Raw genomic sequence first — 24,871 nt, 5'->3', positions numbered from 1 at the left:
TTTCCCCAGCAGGTGTTAATTTTTAGAGAAGTAAATGGAAATGAGAACAGAGACTGAGCCTAAAGATGATTTCCCCAACAGGTGTTAATTTTTAGAGAACTAAATGGAAATTAGAACAGAGACTAAGGCCGGGTACAGTGGTAAAGGTCTGTATACCTAGCAGCTCAGGAGGCTGAGGCAGGAGGACCACAAGTTTGAGGTCAGCCTCTACAACTTAGCAAGACCTTAGCCAAGTTAGTGAGACCTTGTCTCAAAATAAAAATTTAAAAGGGCTGGGTTCAATCCCCAGCACCAAAAGAAAGAGATGGGGGTTGGGTAGGGGTCAACTGAAAATGGGGAAAAAGAAATAAATTTAGGCAGTTCCAAGATCATCTCAGTGGTGTTTTGTTTTGTAGTACTGGGGACTGAACCCTGGGGAACTCTACCACTAAACTATATCTCTATTCCTTTTTTAAGACAGGGTTTCACTAAATTCCCAGGTAGACCTTGAATTTGTAATCCTCCTGCCTCAGTTTCCCAATTCACTGAGATTAAAGTGTGTGCCACCATGCCCAGCATCACAATGGGTTTTTAAGGTTCTATGCTCTCCAGAAAAAAACAAAGGATAAAATAGAGAATATTCTACAGAAATGTGAAAACAAGTAAAAAGCAACATATAAAATATGTCTCGTGTCCAGAACAAGGTATGTCTCCCCACTGCAACACATCACCTCTTCCATGTCTGGGTCCTCAGTTCCTCAGCTACTTGCTGTTGGAAAGCTCAGCTACTTGTTCCTTACAGCAGTTAGGGCAGTTTCTACCTGGGTTCTACAAGAGGGGTCCCCATAGCGTAACTCAGGAACCAAATAGGTGATCTACCAAAGAGAAAACTCAAGTTTATTAAAGTTGCAAGCAAGACTCTTGACACTATGCTTTATTACTTTTAAACTCCAAAATGCCTTTGCATCTCTTTCCCTGATAAAGCTATTGCACACTGTAAGAGAGGGAAGGATTTCTGGGTCTTGAACTCAGTGAACTTGTTTTCCAGGTAAACACAAGTTTATAGAATCTCCTATATTTTTAGTTCCAACTGCTGGATTTTTTTTTTTTTTTTAAAGAAATCTGAATTACAAACCTCTGCTTAAGCCCAGTGCTGATCTAGGCTCAAGTGACTATACATAAGTAAAGGCTAGGATTTGCTTCCCATTCAGATGTTTTTTTTTTTTTTTTTTTTTTTTAATCAGAAACAAGCTTGTATCCTCAGCTACATATCACAAAGGTCTCTTCTTCTAGAATGCCATCATTAGAGGGTTCTCTGCGCTAGGATGACAGGGTCCACCCTGTTCCAAAATGCCAGCATACTTACAACCTGGCAGAGAATGCCTTGTGTACGAGCAGTATCACTATTAATAATTCTCAAAGTAGACCCTGCTCTTGTGTCCTGCACTCTGTTAACATATTTAAGATGAAGGCTCTCCTTTTCTTCCCCCACTGAAACAGACATAAAGTTTACTTAAGGACTCACTCAAAGGAGCACAGTGACCAGCTGGGCTTATGCCCTCGCTGGCAGAGCAAGTGGTGACAGCAGGTGAACAGTCTTCAGTACAGCACACAGAGGTCAAAAGGTGAGGTTTCCCAGCCATCAGAAAAGAATATTTCCATCTCATCTTCCAACAGAAGAAAAGCACATGAAACCATTCTGAATATGAAAGGTGCTGAGTATTATCATTCCATTTTTTTTAAAGATACTTTTATAAACATATTAATGGGATCAAGTCTTCCCAGAGCTGTTGTTTGGAAACATCCCCCAAACTACCGAAGAAACCAACAGTTTAAAACAAGAGGAAAAAAGTTGAATTTGGTCTATTATAAAACCTCATTTTAAAATTCTGAAATATGTTTACTGCTATGCAGTGAGGAAAAACAGTGAAGCTTTAATTTCTATGAATTACATGAAACATAACGGAAATCACATAGGAAAAACAAAGTCCACATTCTACCTAAGGGTAAAGCTAATGATGGTTATAAATAATGCTGGAATGCCAAAAGTAACTCTGTGGCCACCAAAAGAGGCTCATTCTTACCAACGAAAAAATGGGAACAGTGATGACTGTTTATTACATTTATTTGGCAGGAAAGAAACAGACTTCATTTACAGAAAGGCCTTCATCTCTGGGGCTGAAATAGGCTTAGCACTGAATATTTTACCCAGCATTTCAGTTCCTCAAGAAAGCCTTTCGTACAGACTGTGCTACGTGCTGTCCAGTTCTAGCATTTAAATATGTATAATAAACTATCTAGTAACTCTTTCCAACTACAATATAATTCTGTATTTCAACCAACGCCTTACAGAATGAAAATTTTAAACAAAAGCAAATTTACCAATTCATATTATCTATAAAAGATGTTTGGAAGTCCTCTTGGGTAAGCTCTGCACTTGCACTTTTGCCAGCTCAATCTGTTTCGAATACACTGAAGGGTGAACTCTTGTAGGAGAGTGTAGACAACACGCACATACACAAATTAATCGGATGAGGTCAGTTAATGGTGGGAGTCAGCATGACTACTTCAAGAAAGGAATAGTTCAAGATGGCTTTCCTGACTCTAAGGCACCTGGGCTAGCCAGGAAGGATGAGGAGGATAGAGGGCACTAGCCCACAAATAGTAATGGGACTCTCCAGGCAGAGAGAGCCAAAAAAGCAAAGGAAGGGCCCTGCACGCTAGAGAACCGGAAGGGATGGAGCTGAAATTGCAGAGGCAGACAGCAGTCACTTGATGAAGACTTTGACACCAGGGTAAAGAGTTTATACTTTATGCTCCAAGTTTCAAAGGAAAAATAGTGGGAATATTTAACAAAATCTCCCTGACTGCTGAGTGGAGAATGAATTTGGAGGAAACAAAATTAGGGCAGAGCAAATAGCTAAGGGAATGAAAACTCTATTTTACATATTTAACTATGACAGTGTTCATACGTACACACACATATACACAGAGAAGGCTACAAAACAAGCAGCACAATAATATGAGAAATTTAGGAAAAGTCACTTTAATGGAATAATTTTGGATATACAGAAACTTGTTGCTTGTTTCACAATAATCAATGTTTTCTAAACCTAAGTTTTCATTCATGATCTTAAATATTAAGAGTTGTAATTCAAATGCCCAAGAACGAATATTTGATAAAATGTCTTGGGAAAATGTAAAGGTCTGTAAAATACTTGCTCCACAATCTAAAGAATACAGAACAGGAAAAGTTAGGAACTACAAACCACACGCTTCACTGCACACTGGAGTTCTCCTTGGTTCTAACACTGCTGACCAGTGATATATTACAGTGCAGACCATAACGTCATTCTAGACAGCAGGGAATACCAAGAGCAATAAGTCATATTCTCTACATTTAAGATTTCAACATATTTCCACAAATGTGGCTCACAAAAAAGGCCAAATTCTACCAAATGGAAAATGTATTTCAGTCTCCAAAAGTGTTCTCAAATAGTAAAACAATTTACCAGACATACTTAAATAATTTTTCCCAAAGTTATTTTTCTCATTTAAATTGGTTCCAAAAGGAACTGGCAGGGCATAGTATATGCTGTAAGTGATTGATGCTCTTATGGAAAAAACACGTAAGTAGCTAAAACTAAAGGCTCATGAGTCGGGTAGAGCTAAATGGCTTAGACAGAGCTCTAAATTCATCGAAAGTAAGACTGGAAAAAATATTCCAGAGAGGTAACATGATGTGATCCCCTTTCCTCTTCTCTCTTTGGCCAAAGTCTTCGCAATTATCACAAGAGTTGATCATTGAACTATAAACAAGCTTGACTTGAAAGGGTCACAGGGAAGACTGTGACCACACAGTTTGAACTTATCCCTGATTTCTCTATTTCCATTTACAGACTGACCTGGTGTCTTGATCTGCTGTCTACATCATAGATGATCATGGCCAATACTGTATAACCCAGCTGAGTTCTCATGTGTGGCCAAAACTTATTTTCCTTCTATATATTCTCTCTTTTTTGTTTTATTTATTCAATCAAAGCTTTGTATTTCACCTTTATTAACTTTCATCATCTCTTGTTTGGGAATTTTTGTAGTTTTTTAAACTCATGGCAGATGCACATTCTGACTAACCTGCTCATTCATTTGCTAATGTTTAGACTATACAATTCTACATGCTTAACTCTGTGTGTGTGTGTATGTGTTCTCCGCCAATTTTACAATTTTACACAGAATTACAGAATTCGGGAAGAGGAAAGAATAACATATCAAATACTATCTCATATGTAGTTAAAAATCTGTATTTTCAATTTAGGCAAAATACACCCAAGGTCAAAAAAAGGAAATCTATAAGACACAAGTTCATCATAACAGGCAATAATTATTTTAAAAGACTTTAGAATTTATCATCCACGTAACACCTCGGGTCCACACAGCTCGATTTCGCCTAGATGATAGCCATCAGAGAGAAGACACATATATCCATCCTTAATATGAGCTCTCCAGGCTACAATCAGTAAGGGTCAGTATTTGTGGAATATTCTTAGAGGTTATTTAACATTTAAGGAATATTAGATTCATTAAGAATTATTTTTAAAGCTTTGTGAGTCTTATGCTGGGTAAAAACTATCTGGTTTCCTTTTAGAAGAAAATATATATTCCAAAGTCGACGGGTTCATGTCATATCTTCTTAGGAAATGCCAATAACTAAAAGGAATTACAGATTCTGATACTCTTCAGTAAATATGTCCTGAAAATCCATAACCACCATTTTACCTTTGCATACACAGGCACATCTGTGACATGACTTGCTTTTATTTCCAGGGTAAAAGGGGACAATTGTCACAGCACTCAATTTTATGATATGCCTCAATGAGCTTTATTTACCACGCACAGATTTCACGTAAGGGTACGGCTTCCCTAAAAAAGAGAAGGGAGATCCGCTAATGACTCGACTTATTACTAGAGACAGATTCCTGGGGCTGCCATTGTATATCTTAAAGTTGGAGGTCCATGCTTAGGAAGGTGGGGGAAGACATCAACCAGACCTAAGCAGGTACAGGATAAAGAGCCAGGTCAGGTCAGGGCTCTAAATCAGAGATGCTGGAAGCAGCTTACTGTGGAATGAAAACAGACCCTGAAAGTACAACTGTATCCAAATCCCTGGAACTGGTGAATCCTGTCTTGCCTGGCAAAGTCTCTGGAGATGTGGTTGGGGATCCTGGGTTGTCCAGATGAACCCCAAATGAAATCATGTGCATTCTTATAAGGAGGAGGCAGGGGAAGATTTGGCAAATAGGGGGAAGCCATGTGAAGACAGCAGGAGATTTGAAGGAGCTGGTCTTGAAGACTGAAGTGATGCAGCCACACAAAGAAATTCTACATCCACCTCCAGGTGGAGGAGGAAGACCAGAGGACCAAATTCTCCCCTCTGCAGAGGGCCTGGTCCTTGCCAGCTCTCTGACTGCAACCCAATGACAGTTCTCCTCTGACTTCTACCTCTCCACATTCTCTTCAGAACCATAAGGGAATACACTTTTGTTGTCTTAAATTAATGGCTTTGTGGAAATTTGTCAGTCACAGAAAACTAACACAGAGGCTGTGGAAGTGTGCCCCATGGTGCTCAGCTTCTCCATGGACAGTGACCATTACATTACAAAAAAGAAAGCAGGCCCAGTTGAAGGAACCGAGATCCTGTGTGCCAGGACTGTACTGGTGTATCACAAACTTTCATTTATAATCCATTCTTGTGCTGATACAGAACTGAGATTTGCTACTGAAGTTTTAGGATCTGACAACCACAGCATAGGTCACCAAGAGTACTACCCCCCAAATAAGACTGAGACATTCATCCCCACTCCACTGCAGTTTCCTGGTCACCAAAATTAATGCCGTCTTTCTCCTTAGACTTCATGTTTTCCCATCATGTAAATGACCACAATTCAGGAAGGCCAAGGGAACAACTGCTCACAACAGTGTAGCAGAGAGACAAAATGCTTTCCAGTAAGCTTGCTAGAATGCTGTTTTGGTAGCAGATACCATGTATAATGTCCATAAATCCAGGTCTGAAAATATTCCCTTAAGACTTATGAAACTGAATAAAACTGAAAAACTACATGCAAGAATTTCCACAAAACACCCAGTTTTCCAATGCCTCAAATTTCTCTTGAATAAAGGTAATGTTCCAGGAACAAAACCGCCACCTAAATAAAGTATAATTAGCATAATTGCCATCCATGATCACCACTCATCTGAGAAGGGTTTTGTTTTCTTTGTTGGTGTCTCATTCACCAGAATTAATCAATAGGATTCTAGCCATCATATCAAGAAAACATCCTCAGCACGGTGATCTTACTCTGTTTTATTCCTTGCTATTTTTATAAAATCCCATGCTGCCTTAAGCAGATTATTGATTCACTGCTTCCCCAAACCATGACTTTTGATTTATTTCTTGCAAAAACTATTCTATCAGTAAACAAATCACCAGAGTTCCTTGGGGTTTACTATTTTCTTTCTGGAAGACTTTCTTTCTTTTTTTTTTTGACACTGAAAACAGGTAAAAATTAACTCTGGCAAAACAACAGATAAGAAACAGAACAAAAATATAGTTTGTTTAGACACTAACTACTAGATATACAGAGGTATGGAATATTAAGTTGAACCATACAAGATTCCAATATTCAACTATTTCTGACCTATAAAAAAACAGCAATTTCTGCCAGGCGCTATAGCACACACCTATAATCCCCAGTGACTCACGAGGCTGAGGAAGAGGGATCACAAGTTTAAAGCTAGACTCAGTAACTTAGTAAGACCCTAAGCAACTCAGTGACACCTGTCTTAAAATAAAAAAAAGGGCTGGGAATGTGACTCAGTGGTAAAGTGCCTTTGGTTTCAATCCCCAATTACCCCCAACTTCTGCCTCAAAAAAAGGAGGAAGAAGGGAGAAGAGGGAGGGAGGAAGGAAGAGGGAAGGGAAGGGGAGGGGGAGGGGAGGAGGAGGAGGAAAAAAATTGTATAAGAGACTCCTAATCTCTTAATACAAAACATCCCATAAGTTATCCAGTTCAGAAAACCAAAGTTCTGAAATCTTAAGTATAGAGGTTAATGCATAGAACATTATAGTATACCTCCCATTCCAAATATGGGAAAGCATGACCAAAGAACTGTAACTAACTGGCCCTGAAACTGTTTAAAAGCAATGATGCAAAACGGAGGCAACATGCACTGCAGCTATCAGGCAACTGGCGAGAAGCCCTACTGATATCTTTATTCTGTGAAATAACACAGTAATGACTTATCTAACTTAAAAGGGACAGTTTTGCCTGTATGCACCACATCCTAGATACTATTGAGACCACTTTACTCCAATTAAAAGCTATGGACTATAGTACTTCAGAGACATAGAACTCTTCTATGAAATCCAAGTACAGCCTACAAATTGAAACCTATCTTCAGTAGAATTAGAGACATCTTCCCATGGATAATAGTGTAAGTAGTAAATGATACTGGCAGTGTGTGTGTGTGTTTAAACTTGATAGCTGAATAACTGAGGCACCAATAACCATTTTTCACTGAAGTAACACATGATTTTTAACAGAGCTTTTAAGAGATTCTGATATCTCACGGAGTTCTTTGGAGTCACATTCCACAAATAAAGATAAATTTCCAAAAGACTAAATATTAAATTTTTAAATGTACTTGGCAAGACACTCAAATAGTTTTGAGGAACTTAGTGAACCTAAAATATGGCAGTTTCTCCATCCCTCTTGGTTTTAAGAATCTTATTGTTCCACAAATTTTGTCTTTTTAAATAATAGGAGAAAAGAGGTCAATTTAAGTTCTCCAGGGTAGTAATAACAAATACCCGTATGTTTAAAAAGTTTTAAAAATTATTGGTAGTCCTTGTCCTGCCCACTCACTGAAGCATGCAGCTTTCATGGGTGATTCTAATAAGTCTAGAAAACAACACTTGTAATTTCACATGAGTGTCATAAGAATTCTTTTTATTCTATATAAAGGTAACGTGAGAGGAAGCACCATGTGGCAGAGGACTTGAAATAATCATAGCTTCAATTAAAGTTGATTCCTTTTAACAAAGGCTCACTAACCCAGGGATAAAGACGTGGGGGTTCCCCTTTCTTGTGCTTAAAACCATAAAATGGAAAAAAATCGTAACTTTCCAGTTTTTAAGCACATGCAAACCCTAGAACATCATTTAAAGTTCAGTCGATACACCCACTTCTTCGGTACAGTGTGCTGCTACTCTTTTCTATTATTCTTCCCTAAGTTCTACTTAAGGATTCACTTTAAATTTGCTTATCACATCAGTGTTTTGTTGGCAATGGTTACTGTAATCCAGCTCTGGAGGAAGACAGAAGTGTCAGGAAAGTCTAAACAGAAAAAGAGACTTTACACACATAGAGAACTGGTTGAAGTGAATCTGCCAATAAAAAGGCTTGTGGATTACGACAGGGCAAGAAGGCTTTCCCCACATCCCTCTGGAAAACGTTAAACTCGTGGGAGGAATGGAATATATAAAAGTGGAACCATAAAAGCTCTTATTTTCTGCCTTTTGTTTTTTCCAAATTATCTTTATTCCGCAGTCCACCCAGCCTCCCATCCCACTGGGCATGCTCCTCTCCTTTGACTTGTTCTCCTATTTTGCCCACTTCCTCTTCTTCCCAAGTGCCACTGCTCAGAGACCCTTCCCGCCCCCCGCCCACCTCCTTGCCTCAGTCTTCCTAACCACTAGAGCTCTCTTCTGTGCTTGGAGCACATTATCCCCACACTGCCACCTACATTCTGCCCTTCTCTGAGCACAACAGCCGCATGGAAAGACCCATTCTTATGATGCAGCTAGAAGGAAGCAGTTATAACCTGGAAGGGTGAAGGGAGAGAGCAAGGGAAGTTTTCCATAATGCAAATCCAGCACCAGAAAATAAGGAAAAAAAAAAAAAAGAGTTTTTTAAATAAAAAGGAAATTTTATAGTTGACTACAGGGGCATTTACACTCATTATTCTGTAAATCGAATGCAAGGGGCTAGTACTGCTGTTATTTTCCAGGGAACTTTCCCGTTTCACACTTGTGTTCTCTACTCAGTAGAATTTCAAGGTCTCATTATAGCACAAAAAACTGAATATCGTCTGCTATACTGTGTGTCTGATTAGGCAAATTAAATTCAAAATAAAAGCCAAGGCAGATCTTAGCAGAAAGCATGACCTATGATTAGCATATCTGTAGTACTGACTAAAATTATCACATTACAATACTGATCATACAAAACCAGAAATTCAGCATTCTGCCTCTTCATATAACTCTGGATATACACTTCCCAGAGCTCCATTCAAATGCAGAAGATGTGGGGACAAAAACAATGTTGACACAACAGAAGGAAATCAGACAAAGTTCCATCACAAATACTGAGACTATTTCAGATACAGTATTAACAGAAATGGTTTCTGGCTCTACTTGTCATGTGGTGCCAGCCTCCAAGAAGCCCTACCAGTGTCATGATACTCGCCCCTCATATTTACATCTTGTATAGGCCCTTTCTCCACAGAGTATAGGACAGGCCTAGGTGACCCATAGAATGTGGATGTGATGGTGTAGAAGTAGGACTTCCAAAAATGTTAGGAAAAACTGCAAAAGACTTTGAAATGTGATGGGTTGCCTAGTAGCTTATCCATCTGGGTTATCCTAGATGCTTATCCATCTGCTTAACCAACTGCTCTACAACAAGCAATGTGGGTGTTAATATAACAATATAGAGAAGTTTTTGTTCACCCAAGTCATCTCCAGTCAACCTCCCCGCTCATCTTTTATTTTAGCAAAGCAATCCAGAGTAGTCGATGTGTTGAGCAGATCTGTCACACCCCACTCCTCAGACTCAGACACAAAATCCAGTCCAGAGAAAAGATGAGGACAGAGGACTCAATTTTATTTATCAGGGTTGGCAGCAGAGTCTTTTTAGGAGTGAATGCCCCTCTGAACCCCCTCATATCTCAAATCCATGGCATTCGCTCTGATGCCGCGCTGACCCCGTCTACAGTCTGGAGCACCACTCCAGACTGGGGTTCTGCTGATCTGACCCACAGGAGGCAGTTCTCACAAGCAGAAAAATGTCACAGTCTCTCTTTATCCATACTCTGTAATATTTTTAAAGCACTTAGTGTCTAAAATGGTATTAAGAACTCAAGATAGCCCTCTGAAATTGGTGCTATTAATTACCCCCATTTTATACATACAGAAAGAAGATGAAGCTTGGAGATTAATTACCATGCCCCAGGGCACACAGTCATAAGTGGCAGAGCTGGGACTAAACCTAGATCTGCAAAGTTTGCTTCTAAGTTTGGCACATTTGTGAAGATGAACTCTAACCCACTTAGACTCAGAATTCAATTTAGTTAAATGAGGGAAGAACATATAAAAGTTTCAATTCAATAAAATTGAAGGTTACATATATACCAGAAACAAACCATATCATCACTTATACCTGCTGTTTAAAGGGATGACATGAATTTTACCAACATGGGTTCTGATGTCATCTAAATGCTGCTCTGATCGGTTCCCGAGAAAGCAAAAAGACAGAGAAAATAATATGGGTTTACAGAGCTAAGTACTACATATGGTAGAAACTAATCAAAATTCTGCCCTCAAACTTGTGGTGCACATTCATTTCAAAAGAAAATGCAAAGGCTTTTTCTTTTTTCTTTCTTTTTTTTGCATGTTGTTTGCTTTTTGATATTTAAGTGAAAATGTGAAACTTCAAGTATGATTTAATGGGTTAAGACTCCTCAAACTGACATGACAAAAATATCTCATCCTTACTGTTCAAAGAATCATGTAGTTAACATCTTTAAAGCATTCCAGATTGTAACAAAAATACGGGGGGTGGGGAGCAAAGGTCAAAGATAGGAGAAGTGATGCAACTTGATAAAGACCACCACGAGCTCTACTCATGAACACAAGTTGGGTCACCACAGTCTCTTTGCTGAGGTGCCAGATTTGCTGCTTACCAGTAAAGTGAACATTCTAGTCAGGGGGAGAGGGGAACTGGCATACTGTGGTCTTAGAGAAAAGTAGTTACTCACAGCTTGATTTCTCCAGCCCTGGGCCTCAGAGGATACAGACCAAGTCAGAAAGCATACTCCTTATGAAAATAACCTTCTGACCCCGCTTCCCAACGATCTCCTTTTCCATCTCACACAAAGATGCAAGACCTCAAAATCTGCTCAGCCCTCACCAGAGCCACTCACAAGAGGCTTCCAAGATGAAAGGAATGAACCTAGCAGCTTCCTTCGAGACGGAAGTGATGGTGTTAATTGCCCAGTGTCCTGCCAAGAAGAATGTCTACTGTACTCTGATCCAAGGGTCCACACATTGTCCTTTTAAAAAATAAAAGTTACTTTGGTTTATATGGACTGTTTTCACTTTTCAGACTGTACTTGGCAGCAAGATGGGTAAATTCCACTCTCTGAGCTCACTTTTAATATTTTTTCATGTTCTTTTAATATTTTTGCCATGCTTAGGATCCACAGACAGCTGTAGACAGATGAAAACACACAGAATTTATCATTAACTATAGTCTGAGAGATGAAGAAATACTGAAATCCCATCTAGAAACTACACTTTCAAAGGCAGTGAGAGTAGCACACACTCAGAGAGGAAAAGAGCCCAGCCCTGTCCACAATCAGATCCAAACTGTATCTCGTCTTCCAAACATCCTACCTGAGCATGCCTAGGAGGGTACATGCTCAAGAGACAGAAAAGCTTGAAAGTCAAAGAAGAAACCAGTTACTGGTGAAGTGGGAAAGCTCACTAACTATCATAGTTTACGCAGAGAAGCACACACATTATCTTTTTACAGAGCGCCAAGACCAAAAGAAATTTGAAAAGAAAATCTGCCTTAACTCTCAACATTCCAGACCTTATTAACATCAGACACATCATTCCAAACACAGGAAGTCACTTTTGCTCTGCACTGGAGGATGCAGCAAGGCCTGCACACAGTCCGCACATACAGTAAAAAACAGACTACAAGGCCCCACAAATGTTCATAATTCCAGACCTTCAGAGGCAAAAATATCATCACAAACCTTAGTACAACAATTCTTCTAATGATGAGTAATTATGAATAAATTTTCATGCTAATTTTGGCTAAGTAGATACGGCTGTCTGATTCTGGTTTCTGAGCAGTGATTACAAAATACAGGAAGAAAAATATGTCAGGGAGGATCACCTGAGCAATATAAAACCCTGGCATTAAGCACTGCTGGGGTCAGAAGGCAATCTGTCATCTTTGAAGGAGAAAAGCACAAGAATAAAGTCCTCATAATGACGTTCAGTGTCATAAACAGAAACCATGACTATATGTGTTGGAATGTGATCTAAAGTGTAACTGAATCTTTGGACTGTTAACGACTTCAAAGGTCAAATGCCACAAGTATGGTGTATGTTCACTTTCTTCTATATTTGGAATTCTTACAATTTTACCCAATTTTTCCCCACATGGCTCTATAAATTCTAGAAGTCTTCTTATAAGCTGCCACCTCTGTGGTAGCAACACAGAAGGAACTCTTCCCCACCAGTACGTGCCCATCACTAACCAGACACTGCCAGGAAGATGCTTCAATCTCAAGCATTTTAGCTGAATACCTCCCAAGCCCCCACCTCGCTCACCACTTCCCACCCATGCTGTTTAAAAACTTTATTAAAATTTCATTAATTAAAATTGCCTTGGTATTCCAAGAACCCGTATTTCTCAAATGCTACTACTGTGCCAATCACCACTCAAGTGCCTGATGAAACACAGACTGTAAGGCTCCACCTCCACAGGCCACAAGGGACTATGTCTCTCCAACTGTTTAGATGGTTCTGATGCTGCTGGCCTGAGGCTCTGCATAGCTAGGGTCTAGGTTAGGGCGAGTTCACTGGGAGAGCACTGTAGATGCTGACAGAGCCAGGGCCCCTGCACAGACCACCAGCATTCCAATTCTATCTGCTTTGGGGTATATATACATGTGCATGTGCAATGGTGGTAGGGGTGGAAGATACTGTATCCTCCTGGCGATCCACATAAGAAGGTCTGAAAAAAGAAAATCTGCTCTTGGGAAAGATTTTGAAAATCACTAAGCCTAACTACCCATTCAGTTTTCTGGAAGGAAAACTAAGGCCCAGTGAAATAGTTTGTTCTGGATCACACAGACCAAACACAAGCGACTGAATCCTATAATCCTAGGATGCTTTAAAACTGTTCACATCAAGTGTGAAAAAGGCATCCTTACTCTTGGGCTGAGACCTAGGAATAAGTCAGCAGTATCAACTGCACACATTACATATTTTTATACACAAAAACATGGTTTGAGGATTCATGACTCCCCCTCCCTCTTTCCCTCCCCAGCCCACTGCCCTTACATATCTCTTCCTCCTCACTCCCGTCCCTCCTCCTCATTAATAGGACTATCTCGGTCTTTTTGTTTAACTGGATGGTAGTTCTATACCAAAGATTTTATTTTTTACTTTAAATTCACACAATCTTTTAAAAACTATCCTGGCAGATAACCTTAGATTCTGAGGACAGATGACTGAAAATGGAGGTGCTTCAATCAGAAACCTGGACCCTGACTTGATGTATCCCACTGAGAAACCTCCTAATAGCAAATGCTTTGGTTTTTACCAAGAATAAAATGGAAGGAATTAAACTTCCTTCTCAATAAAAAACATGAGAAACATCTTTATTCTCTGTGATGAAAGGCCATATGACCATTTAACTGGGCTTTGGTCACAGAGCAGGCTCAAGGTCCAACTCTTGCACAACGATCAGCAGACAAGGACAAATTTTTCCATGCTTGTCCTTGAACGTCTGTGCCCAAGCACCATTCTAAAATCAAATGCTGGAAGAGAAAAGTGAGGCAAAAATTCTGGAATTATTTTCCCCTAAGTTATCTGCCATTATGATACCATGAGGAGACAGACAGACTTCACCAAGGAGGAGGTCTCTGATCTGGTTCTTGAAGGACTGAGTTGGAATTTGCTAGGTAGAAGAACTGGATGAACAGGCCAAGAAAAGACGATGAGGCACATTCATGGAATAGGGCAAACCACAGGGTGTCTGGTGGAGAAATCCAAAGTACCACAAGGCCTGAAAGAACGACAGTCAGGCAGTTTAGACTATGCTCTGCAGACAATGGGGCGTGCCAGAGAGGTTCTTAAGGAGAGAAACAGCACATTCAGATCTGATTTAGCTGCTGTCAAGACATAGGATAGGATGGAGAGGGAAAGGAATAAACACGCATCTGAAAACATGAGGTATTCCTTCTGGGAAGTCTCTTATAAATCAGATGGAGCCAAGGACTCTTAGCTGGATCTTATGAGGAATGTGTGGAGACACGAAGGACAAGGTCTATGGAAAGGAAGGCCCAGAAGGTTATGCCCCAAAATTCCCTCATTCAGACCTTTGTCCCACAACATATGAGGCCGTGAGTGACATCACACTCTCCGAGAACAAGAGGTGCTTTACTGTTTGCCTACTCATCTGATTCATGTTTCCCTCTTTGCTTTGACGAGGAGGCTTAAAACCAAACACATGAACCACATCAAACAACTTTACAATGATCTTTTATGTACAACTCTCCTCAAATTCCTCTAGTACTAATTACTTTTAATAGACTTTTTTTCCTTTTTTTTTTTTTTTTAAGAGCTTTAGGTTCACAACAAAAGTGAGTGGAAGGCCAAGAGTTACCAACACACACCCTGCCCCACCCTAATGCACAGCCTGTCCCATCTATCAACAGTCCCCACTAGAGGGTACATATAACTGATTAATTTGCAATGCACATCACTTTCACCCAAAGTCCACAGACTACATTGCATTTGCTGTTGGTGCTGTACATTCTATGAATTTGGATATGTAATGGCGGCATGTCTCTACCATTCCAATATCATACAGAACAGTGTCATTACCCTAAAACTCCTCTGTATTCTGGCTACTCATCCCTTCTCCCTGTACACACTCTCAACACCCAGCAACCACGTATCCTTTTACTGCCTCCAGAGTTTTGCCTTTTCCAGAATGTCATATAGATTGCATCTTATAGGAGGTAGCCTTTTCGATAGGTTTTTTTCCTCTAAGTATTAGGAATTTAGATTTCCCCACATCTTTTCATAGCTTGTGGGTGCATCATCTGAATGTCTCACATCTTCATTTATCCATTTACCTAATAAAGGGCACCTTGGTTGCTTCCAAGTTTTGGCAATTATGAACAAAGCAAATATAAACATGTGTGCAGGTTTTTGTGCAGATGTAGGTTTTTCAATACATTTGGGTATACATATTTTTTTATCTAACACATAAAACGCCCTGAGATCTTTGCTGAAATTAGCTGCAGTGTATAAAGTAATAGCCCAACTGATTCTTTCCCTCGTGGTAAAGAGTAGCACATTGAGTGATTTTGAGAAGGTAAACAATATGATGCAAAAAGGAGTAAGAGATAAAGTTCAGACTGAACTGTTCCACTTTTCATCATAAATGCACTCCCAGAAACTCATAGGAAATGTGATATCACTATTGCCCAAAAAAATCCCATGCTTTCTACACAACTATAAGTGCTCAGGATGCTCAAATAATTATATACTCTCTCATATAAGGTAAAATGCCAAAGTGCTTGTAAACATATTGATGTATATTAGCAAATACTTCAGTATAGATGTCAATGCAAACCAGTTCTCTGCTTATAACTGCAAGCCTGTTAAAATATAGAGCAGCTAACACATAACTACACACAAAAGAAAGGCATTTGCATTTGCCAAAATTAATCTATAGCTGGATTAATTATTGTACTACCTTCAGCCCTGCTTCATCTTATTTTCCTTCTTTTATTCTCTTTTTGCCTGTTTGATTCTTCAATTTATTTAATCTGCTTCTGTTATATATACCTATGGCAATAACTTAAATCATTTTTGGTACAAGGCAGAGCAAAATTTATTAAAAAACAAATCAAGTAATTAAAGCACTTCAAATCTCATAAGCCCTCAGGATAACTTATACATTCTTTTCTACTTTTCCTTGGGCAAAAATTTCTCCTTAAGACAACAAATTCTGAATTGTTTTTTGTGCAGATTCTCTTATATGCCATGATTAAACTGGAACATTGCTAATAAACTATCCATTATATACTTGAATCAAAATATCACTTTATACTTCATAAAAATGTACAAATATGACATTCTTCATAGAACTAAAAAAAAAAAAAGTCCTAAAATTCATTTGGAAGGATTAGTATCCAGAACAACCAAAGCAATCCTGAGCAAGAAGAGCAGTCAATGCAGAAGGTTTCACAATACCTAATGTCAAATTATACTACAGAACTATGGTAATAAAACCAGCATGGTATTGGCATCAAAATAGACATGAAGACCAGTGAAAAAGAATAGAATACATGGAACAAATTTATATACTTAGTCATCTGGTACTGGCAAAATGCCAAAAATATATGTTGGAGAAAAGACAGCCTTTTTAAGAAATGAGTTGGAAAAGTGAATGTTCATATGTAGAAGGATGAAACTAGATCCCTATCTCTCACAATGCAAAAAAGTCAAATCAAAATGGATCAGACTGAGGAATTAGAGCAGAAACTTAGCCAGAAGAAAATATAGGGTAAACACTCATTGGTACAGGCACCAACTTCCTTAACAAGACCCCTAAAGCTCAAGAAATAAAACCAAGAATCAATAAGTGAAATGCCATCAAATTAAGAAGTTTTTGTGCAGCCAAGGAAATGATTCAGAGTAGGAAGAGAGAACCTACAGAATGGGAGAAAAGTTTTGCCAGCTTCTCTCCTGTCAGGAATTGATATTCAGAATATACAAAGAACTCAAAAAGCTTTATACTAAAAAATAAACAAACAATAAATGAAACAACCCAATCATTAAATGCTCAAAAGAAATAAACTGATATTTCTCAAAAGAAGAAACACAAATGACCAACAAATATGTGAAGAAATGCTCAACACCTCTATCAGGTAAATGCAAATCAAAACTATAGTAAGATTTCATCTGGCTCCAATCAGAATGGCAATTATTAAGAATACATATAATGATAGGTGTTGTCGAGAATGTGGGGGAAAAGGAACACTCATTCACTGTTGGTGGGACTGAAAATTAGTATAACCACTTTGGAAAGCAGTGTGGAGATTCCTCCAAAAACTAGGAATGAACCCACCATCTGACCCAGCTATCCTACTCTTCGGTATTTATCGAAAAGAACTAAAATCAGCACACTATAGCAATACAGTCAAGTCAAAGTTTACAGCAGCACAGTTCACAACAGTCAAATTATGGAACCAGTTCAGATGCCTGTCAATAGAAACAGGTTAAAAGAATGTAGTATATATACATACACATAATAAAGTTTTACTCAGTCATAAAGAATGAAATTATGGCACTTGTCATTAAATCAATGAAAATGGGGAATATCATGCTAAGTGAAATTAGACTCAAAAATCAAGAGTGCAACGTTTTTTCTCATTTGTGGGAACTAGACTAAAGGGGAAAAAAGAGTGAGGGGGTCATGTAGAAATCATAAAGACCAGTGGAGTAGAAGGAAACTGAGAGGAAGAGAAAATGTTACCTTCTTTTGCTTTATTTAAGTTAGTGTACTATATGCCTACATAAGAAGTCAGTTTTTTCCTCCTCTAATATCAAATATTTAAAACTCACTCCAACACTCATTGAAATAGCACATACCTTTCTCCCCTAATCTGACAATCTAATCCATAAAATTAATCTAACCAAAACACAAGCCCTTCTGAGCTGATGTCTCTCTATCTATGTGTGCTAAGCCTGGTCCTTCCTTCTCATTCTTGGTCTATGAACACTTTGCTCAGATTGCCAGAGGTGGCACTGAATATACCTGAGGCCTGCGACTGTAGAGAAACAGATTCCTGCTCTGTGATGACACACTTCACTAAAGCATGGAAATAATAATATCTGGTTTTACAAAACAATTATCTTGAGATTTAAGATAGTCCCATATTTGTTCAAAAATTGCTCTACTTTGGATTTCTTCCATATCTGTCTAGTTAGAGTAAAACAACAGAAGTTGGCTAATGTGAAAAAGCAGATACTTGTTACTGAGATAAGTAGAAAGTTACATGGCACATGTTATGAAAAAGTAATATTTAGGCCCAGGGCAGTGGTACATGCCTATAATCCCAGCTGCTTAAGAGGCTGAGGCAGAGAGGACTGTAAATTTGAGGCCAGCCTGTGCAACTTAGTGAGTCCTTATCTCAAAAAAAAAAAAAAAAAAAAAAAAAAACAACTGGGGGAGGGGGTTGTTTGTGTAGCTCAGTGTAGCTCAAAGCAGAGTACTTGCCTACTATGCATGAGGCCCTGGGTTTGATCCCCAGGATCACAAAAAGTAAAATAATATAGTCTATTCTTACTAAGAAACAGATCAGAGAGGGCTACCAAATCATCCATACCAGAAGAACCAACTACCATGAAATAATGTTCTTTATGTCAAAGATGGCTCCTCTGGGATGATACACTCGTCATGCTAACGGTCATGAGCATTACCTTGCAAGTCTGAATCATTTGACTTTGGACTGCTCCTCGCTCGCCGCTCTGTTTTCTTGATTCCTGGCCCACCACCGCTGCCACCTCCCCCGCCTCCACTGCCTCCACCACTGTGACCCTTCCCGTAGCCGTTGTATACAGTTGTGCAGTTGCTTTTGTAGATGGATGAAGGAGGGCTATTGAGGCGATTTTGGCGGTCAATCTGGCGGTCCTTCAGTTTTTTGTGTGGAGGTTTGCTGTACTGGTCTTCTCGGGTAATGTAGCTTGACATTCCATAGAGTGGTATAATTTCTAAAACGGACGGGTATGACAAATGCAAGCTCAGATCATATTTTCAATAATAAATGATTAAAAGGTCAAATGACCTGATCCCTAAAGAAGTCTAAAGTACTACTAAATACATTATAAAAAATATATTTTAAGAAAATGCTATGTACATTGTACATGTTTAAAGCATTTCTATTTGTTTCTAACTAATCAAGAAATCATTCATTATTAATGGTCATAAGGCATGTTTAGCTGGGCACAGTGGTAAAGACCTGTAATCCCAGCAGCTCAGGAGGCTGAGACAGGTGGATTGAAAGTTTGAGGTCAGTCTCAGCAATTTAGGGAGGCCCTAGGCAACTTAGTGAGACTCTTGTCTCAAAATAAAAAAATAAAAATAAAAATAAAAATAAAAAAAAACAAGGGATGAAGGTGTGGGTCAGAGGTTAAGTGCCCCTGGGTTCAAATCTCGGCACACACACAAAAAAACAAATGGCATATTTAGAAATTTTCCATAAACTATGGAGACAAATGAAGAAGACAAAGTTGTCCTCAAACAGTTCAAATTCTAGTTAAATTTATAACTAAGTTTGATTTTGCCTGCCAAAATGGTTTCAATAGTTGCAATACATGAAAAGATTAGACAAATAAAACACTTTAAAAGTATATTTAGAATCAAGATATCTACAGGTATATTTATCCTTATAGACAGAATAGCATTTCTACTGAAAGGCACATAGCAACCACAATATAAACAGTTACTTGCAGCATTCAGAAGAGCCAAAATTTGAAGAAAAATTGCTAAAATAATAAAATGAGAAATTGTCATTAAAAAACAAAACAAAACAAAACATGGAATAAGGGGAAATGATCAAGGACAAAGTATGGGGAAAGGATAAGCCATCTTGACAATCTGGTGCCAGAGAGGTGTGATCTCAAACTGCTCTTCTGGAGTAATCAAAGGCAAGGCAGAAGTGGGTTGCTGCCTGACTCCACTATGTGTATTTTGAAGTGGCACAAAAAGACCTGCAATGTAATCTTATGATCTTACAGAGATATTTATTTTACATCTAGAATTTTTTTAATCAGTGCAAAACTATCTTTAGGCATCAATAAAAATGACAATGTAGCTGGGCATGGTGGCCTTTAATTCCAGTGACTCTGGAAGTTGAGACAGCAGGATCTCAAGTTTGAGGCCAAGCTGAGCAACTGAATGAGACCCTGTCTCAAAATAAAAATATAAAAGGGGCTGGAGATGTAGTTCAGTGATAAAGTAACCCAGAGTCCAATCCCCAGTATCAAAATAAAGGACAGTATAAAACACAGACACTGGGTCTTTCATCTTCATAAGAAAAAAAGCCTCTCATAAAGTAACCACGTAAACCACCACCCAATCCTGACCACTTCTGCGAGTGAAAAGGAAGGACTATCTATACATTCAACTGGGACTTGTCCCAGGAATATATGGATACCCTGTCTAATTTAACAATTGCTATTTCAATTGTTCAATGGTAAAATTCTGCTTTTTCTTTTCTTTTTGTTCACATCGCTAAAGGAAAAAAAAGGGGGGTTCTTCATGAGATATTCAATTTGCACATACAGATCTATTTGCAAAGTATATATTCGTATAAACTGCAACAAAATATTCCAGATGAATGATAAAATGTTTCTAAATGCTACAATGCATCACACTTGAGATTTACAATATTCACCATGGACACTAATATAAAAATTTAAAACATGTTAACAAATTTTATGGTTTAGTAAATGAATGTTTAATTTGCTTTTATGTATACACATCAAGAACTAAGACAAGAGAATAAATAAAAGGCTTTTTAAAGTAAAGGGATTTTGTTTCACTGCTGTCTTTCACTTAAGGAAGGAACTTTACTTGTACATTACTGCTGTCATTTTAATGAAATTAGATCAAAATACACCAAGAAATGAAGAGACTAAAGTTTTTTGTTTAATTCTAATGGTGATTTAAGTCACAGTGTTATTCTGCCTAAAAATGCAAAGAATTACTTACAATAACTAATCAAATGTAAATGCTATATAAGTAGTTGGTAAACTGTACTGTTTAGGGCATAATGAAAAGAAAAAAGCCTGTATATGTTCAATGCTGTCATAACTTTAATGTTTTTGATGCCAGGCTGGTTGAATCCATGGATGTGCAACTGTAAATATGAAAGGTTGGATATACTTGTCAATTTTTAAAACTTGCAGGATTTTTGTGTTTTATTTTCTCATTCAAAATAAATATTCCTTTTTATGTTCAAAAAAAATATTCAAAGGACACCACTTACAAAACAGTAACTATGTGGCATTCTGCTAACAAGCTAAAAGAAGGCGAGTTAGAGGAGCATTATCAAGGGGTGAGTCAATAGCCAAGGTGCTTCCTAATGTTACTACAGCTTGGATAAATTTAGAAAACTCCAACAAAGTCTCCAATATTTAATATTTACTGTGTCAAAACACTGACTACTTTTTCTAAAAGTGACTGAATTGTTTGTTTTTATCTAAGTGTCTTCATATGATGAAGATGGGTGTGTCCACTCCTCCTTGATGGGTGTGTCTATGTCAATAGGCAAAAAGGTCAAATTACTGAAAAATTATTGATGCAGCTAGTGCTACTGATTTCATGTTTTGCTATCATTTTCTCACACCTTGAATTTTCTGAATCATGCTAAATTTCTGACTACTATAAAAAAATTCTATCCCTAAATTACAACAGTATACTTCACTTAAAATACTCTTTCTATAATAAGAAAAAAAAAATAATGTGAGCTGAATATGTAGGGAAAAAATTGAGAATTGGTATTGAAAAGAGAAAGCAAGATAACTTGCTCAAAAATTTGTAACAGGTGTTTCTCATTCAATTTATCTGAACCAATATAAGTGTTTAGAGCCATAAAATGCTTCAATTCACAGAAGAAAATCACTTTGTAAAGTCTTAAAGAGGTTAAAGTCTAATTTTTACCTCACTTATCTGGGTTCTTAGGATCCATTTTGATAGAGAAGAGCTTAGACTAAATCAACATCAAGGCCAAAACTTTAAAAAGACCTCTTGGTAGTTCAGAGGCTCTTTTCATGGCAAGGTAAGCATTTGCCTAACGATTAGGGAACTGCAGCTGCTCTAATGGTTAGTCTCGAAATAAAAGCAGGTTCAGGCAGGCCACGTCAATAGCCAGGGGATTTTTAGGTTCTGCCAAGACAGATATTTGGGGAAACCAAAAGGATATTGAGACTTCACAATCCTCTAACATTGGAAATAGGGCACAAAACATTTCAATTTCCCTTCTACTGCTAGCCCATAACAATGCCAAAGAAATACTGTGCCCCAGTTCTGCCTGGGGCCATTCTTACATAAACATAGGAAAAGAGGACGTAGAAACATATGCGATAGATCACTGGTTCTTCTAAAAAAAGTGGCTACCCCATTCCTTGGTCTTTGTGGGGTGGGAAAACTGTGAGAATGTGGGGAAATTGAGAGAAAGAAAGAGGGTTGCAACCCACAACATAATCATTCCAAGACACGATTCAGGTCAAAGGAAGGTGGGAACATCCCATGAGCTGCAGATCAGATAGAAGGGTGCTCATTAACATCTCAGTGCAGAAACCAGTTTCAGCAGCTCTTGGAGGCAGTAATAATCTACTCACCTTGCTCACCGTATATTGTGGGGGGAAGGTGATGCTGAGGAAAAAACTGAGGTGGCATGTCTCCAGGTCCAGTAACGGGTGGGTAGTAAGCCGTGTGTGAGTTATGAATGAAATGTGGATGGTGGGTCAGGTAGGGGGGCAAGTGGTGGGTTGGAGACATGGCTGAGGGGTAGCTTGGGGGATAACACTCAGGAGACTGGGGTGTGACCACCACCCGGCGAACTCCAGTACTGTCTTCAATCACCTGAAGAAAAAGCAAAAAGAGAGAATATAGTATACATTATTAGCTAACATGCTATGAATATATATATGGAATTAATAATTTGATCGTTTTATTCTTTCACCTATTAAAAAAAGTATGTTATATTCTGACTCTGGAATTCATCCAGTTACAATCAGATTTAAAATGAGTTCTAGCAGTAATAACATTTAACCATTAAAATGTGAAAAAACGAACTATCGACCATCTTATTCTGATTTCACAAAACTTTTCAAAGAGACCAATAGCTTGATTACAAACCTTGCTTTTGTCATAAACTTTTCACTGGCTTCATTCTAAGACAAATGAACATAATGTGTACTTAAATTGATTTTAGGAGTGATCTTGAATGTAACTATCAGCTCAATGGTTCTATAAAGAGGCTTTCTGACCACTGGAGTATGTTTCCAGTGCTGTGCTTCCAAATCTACCTGACAGTGTCCTGCCTGACTCCTGCTTTAACATGCAACACAAGGGCTTTAGGAAACAAAAGGAACATTAGTGTCAGAAGTCAAAAAACGCCCTAAAAGATACTTTAATCTGGGATTGAGGATGTGGATGAAATGAAGGGATTCTGACCAACGACAAAGTTGAGCAATCCCAAATCAGGATGGACTCCTTTGCTCCCAAGTTGTCTTGAAGCTACCATGAGTGCTGGGCAGGATGGTGCTGGGAAGGGCAACCTGTCATGAGGAAATGGAGGTGAACAACACTCTATCCACAAGTCCTCCCAGTGTTTTTCAGCTCACCCAAGGAAGGTGACTAAGATAGTGTGAGACCAACACTTACTGCCTCCTACCTGCTTGAAGAGCAAACAATTTTGGTGAAACTCAAGAAAAGAAAGAGCAAATACAACAGACAGTATGATCAAAGGTGAAGCTGTGGGGAGTGTAGAGAGGACAGCATCAGACGACAGAATCAAGGACCTCAAGGAATTGCAAGACAGACAGCTGAGAGAATGGCCCTCAGAATAGATCCCTGCAAGGAAGAGACATGAGAGTAACTTGGAGGACAGAGGGTATGGCTCAGGGGTAGAAGCCTGCCTAGAACATCCAAGAGTCTGGGATCAATGCCCAGTACTGCAAACATTAAAAAAAAAAAAAAAAAAAAAAAAGAGTAAACTTGCAAGCCAGGAATAGGCCACCGAGGAGGTACACCAATATCAATTCTTTAAGACAATCATGCATACACTCTGACAGGAAGTTTTGGTTTTTTAAAAATAAGAAGTCTGAATATTGAACCTGTATATTGAAATGAATTTCTCATTACACCTCAGGAGGTTGATTATGGGTCAAAATAAAATGACTTAATCATGTCTAACAACAACAACAAACTATACTTAGGTTCATTTTTTAAAATATTGCTTAAGCCAAATTGGCAAGTCTATCACTGTGTAGTAGTCTATACTTTAATGTACAAGTGATAAGTTTAGCTTGAATTAACAGCCATTCATCTTTGTGCTAAGAAAATAATTTTTTTTCATTTTAACATAAAGTTCCCACTGTTCATATTTCATAAAATAATATTAGCTCCTTAAAATTAAGATTCTAAATCAAAGCTCACTCAGACAGTTTTTTCTGTGTTCTTTAATAAATGTACCTTCTTCTGGGCCTTTAACAAACTAATTATATTAACCCATTTATGAATGCACAGTGCTAATTTACAAGAGCATATGAAACCTGTTTAAAGCATGACATTGCAAATTTTCATACATATATTGATATTTAACAGCAAAGAACCTTCTTTTCTATGTAAAGAGCAGAGCAGAAATATGCTGTTTGGCCATAAAGAAGAATAAAATTATGGCATTTACAGGTAAATGGATGCAGTTGGAGAATATCATGCTAAGTGAGATAAGCCAATCCCAAAAAAACCAAAGGCCAAATGATTTCTCTGACAGGAGGATGATGACACATAATGGGAGGGAGGCAAGAATGGAGGAAGGATGGATTGTATAGAGGAAAAAGAGAGGTGGGGAGGGGGTGAGGGAAAGGGAAAAAAAAAGAAATATGCTGTTTGGTAGAACATTTTGCACAATTTTAGTTTAAATACGTTTTGTGTTATTCTTATCATCTGCTACAAACATGCATTATTCTAGTGTCTTTCTTTCCTTTTCTACTTTCCACTAGCTA

At 38.3% G+C, this 24,871-nt stretch overlaps 1 protein-coding gene across 2 annotated transcripts in view; it reads right to left on the bottom strand.

The window, feature by feature from the left end:
- Fndc3b (fibronectin type III domain containing 3B) overlaps window positions 1-24,871 on the bottom strand; it is a 338,390-nt gene that overhangs the window by 117,930 nt on the left and 195,589 nt on the right. For both annotated transcript variants that reach the window (XM_047563477.1, XM_047563478.1), the window contains exons 5-6: window positions 22,481-22,724; window positions 18,557-18,847 (exon numbers count right to left, since the gene is read on the bottom strand). In XM_047563477.1, the coding sequence (XP_047419433.1) occupies window positions 18,557-18,847; window positions 22,481-22,724 (535 nt within the window). The remainder of the gene's footprint in view (window positions 1-18,556; window positions 18,848-22,480; window positions 22,725-24,871) is intronic.

This window comes from Sciurus carolinensis, chromosome 9 (genome assembly GCF_902686445.1).
Source record: "Sciurus carolinensis chromosome 9, mSciCar1.2, whole genome shotgun sequence".
NCBI lineage: Eukaryota > Metazoa > Chordata > Mammalia > Rodentia > Sciuridae > Sciurus > Sciurus carolinensis.
Note: the sequence above shows the minus strand (reverse complement) of the source record. Positions and strands in the feature narration are given on the sequence as shown.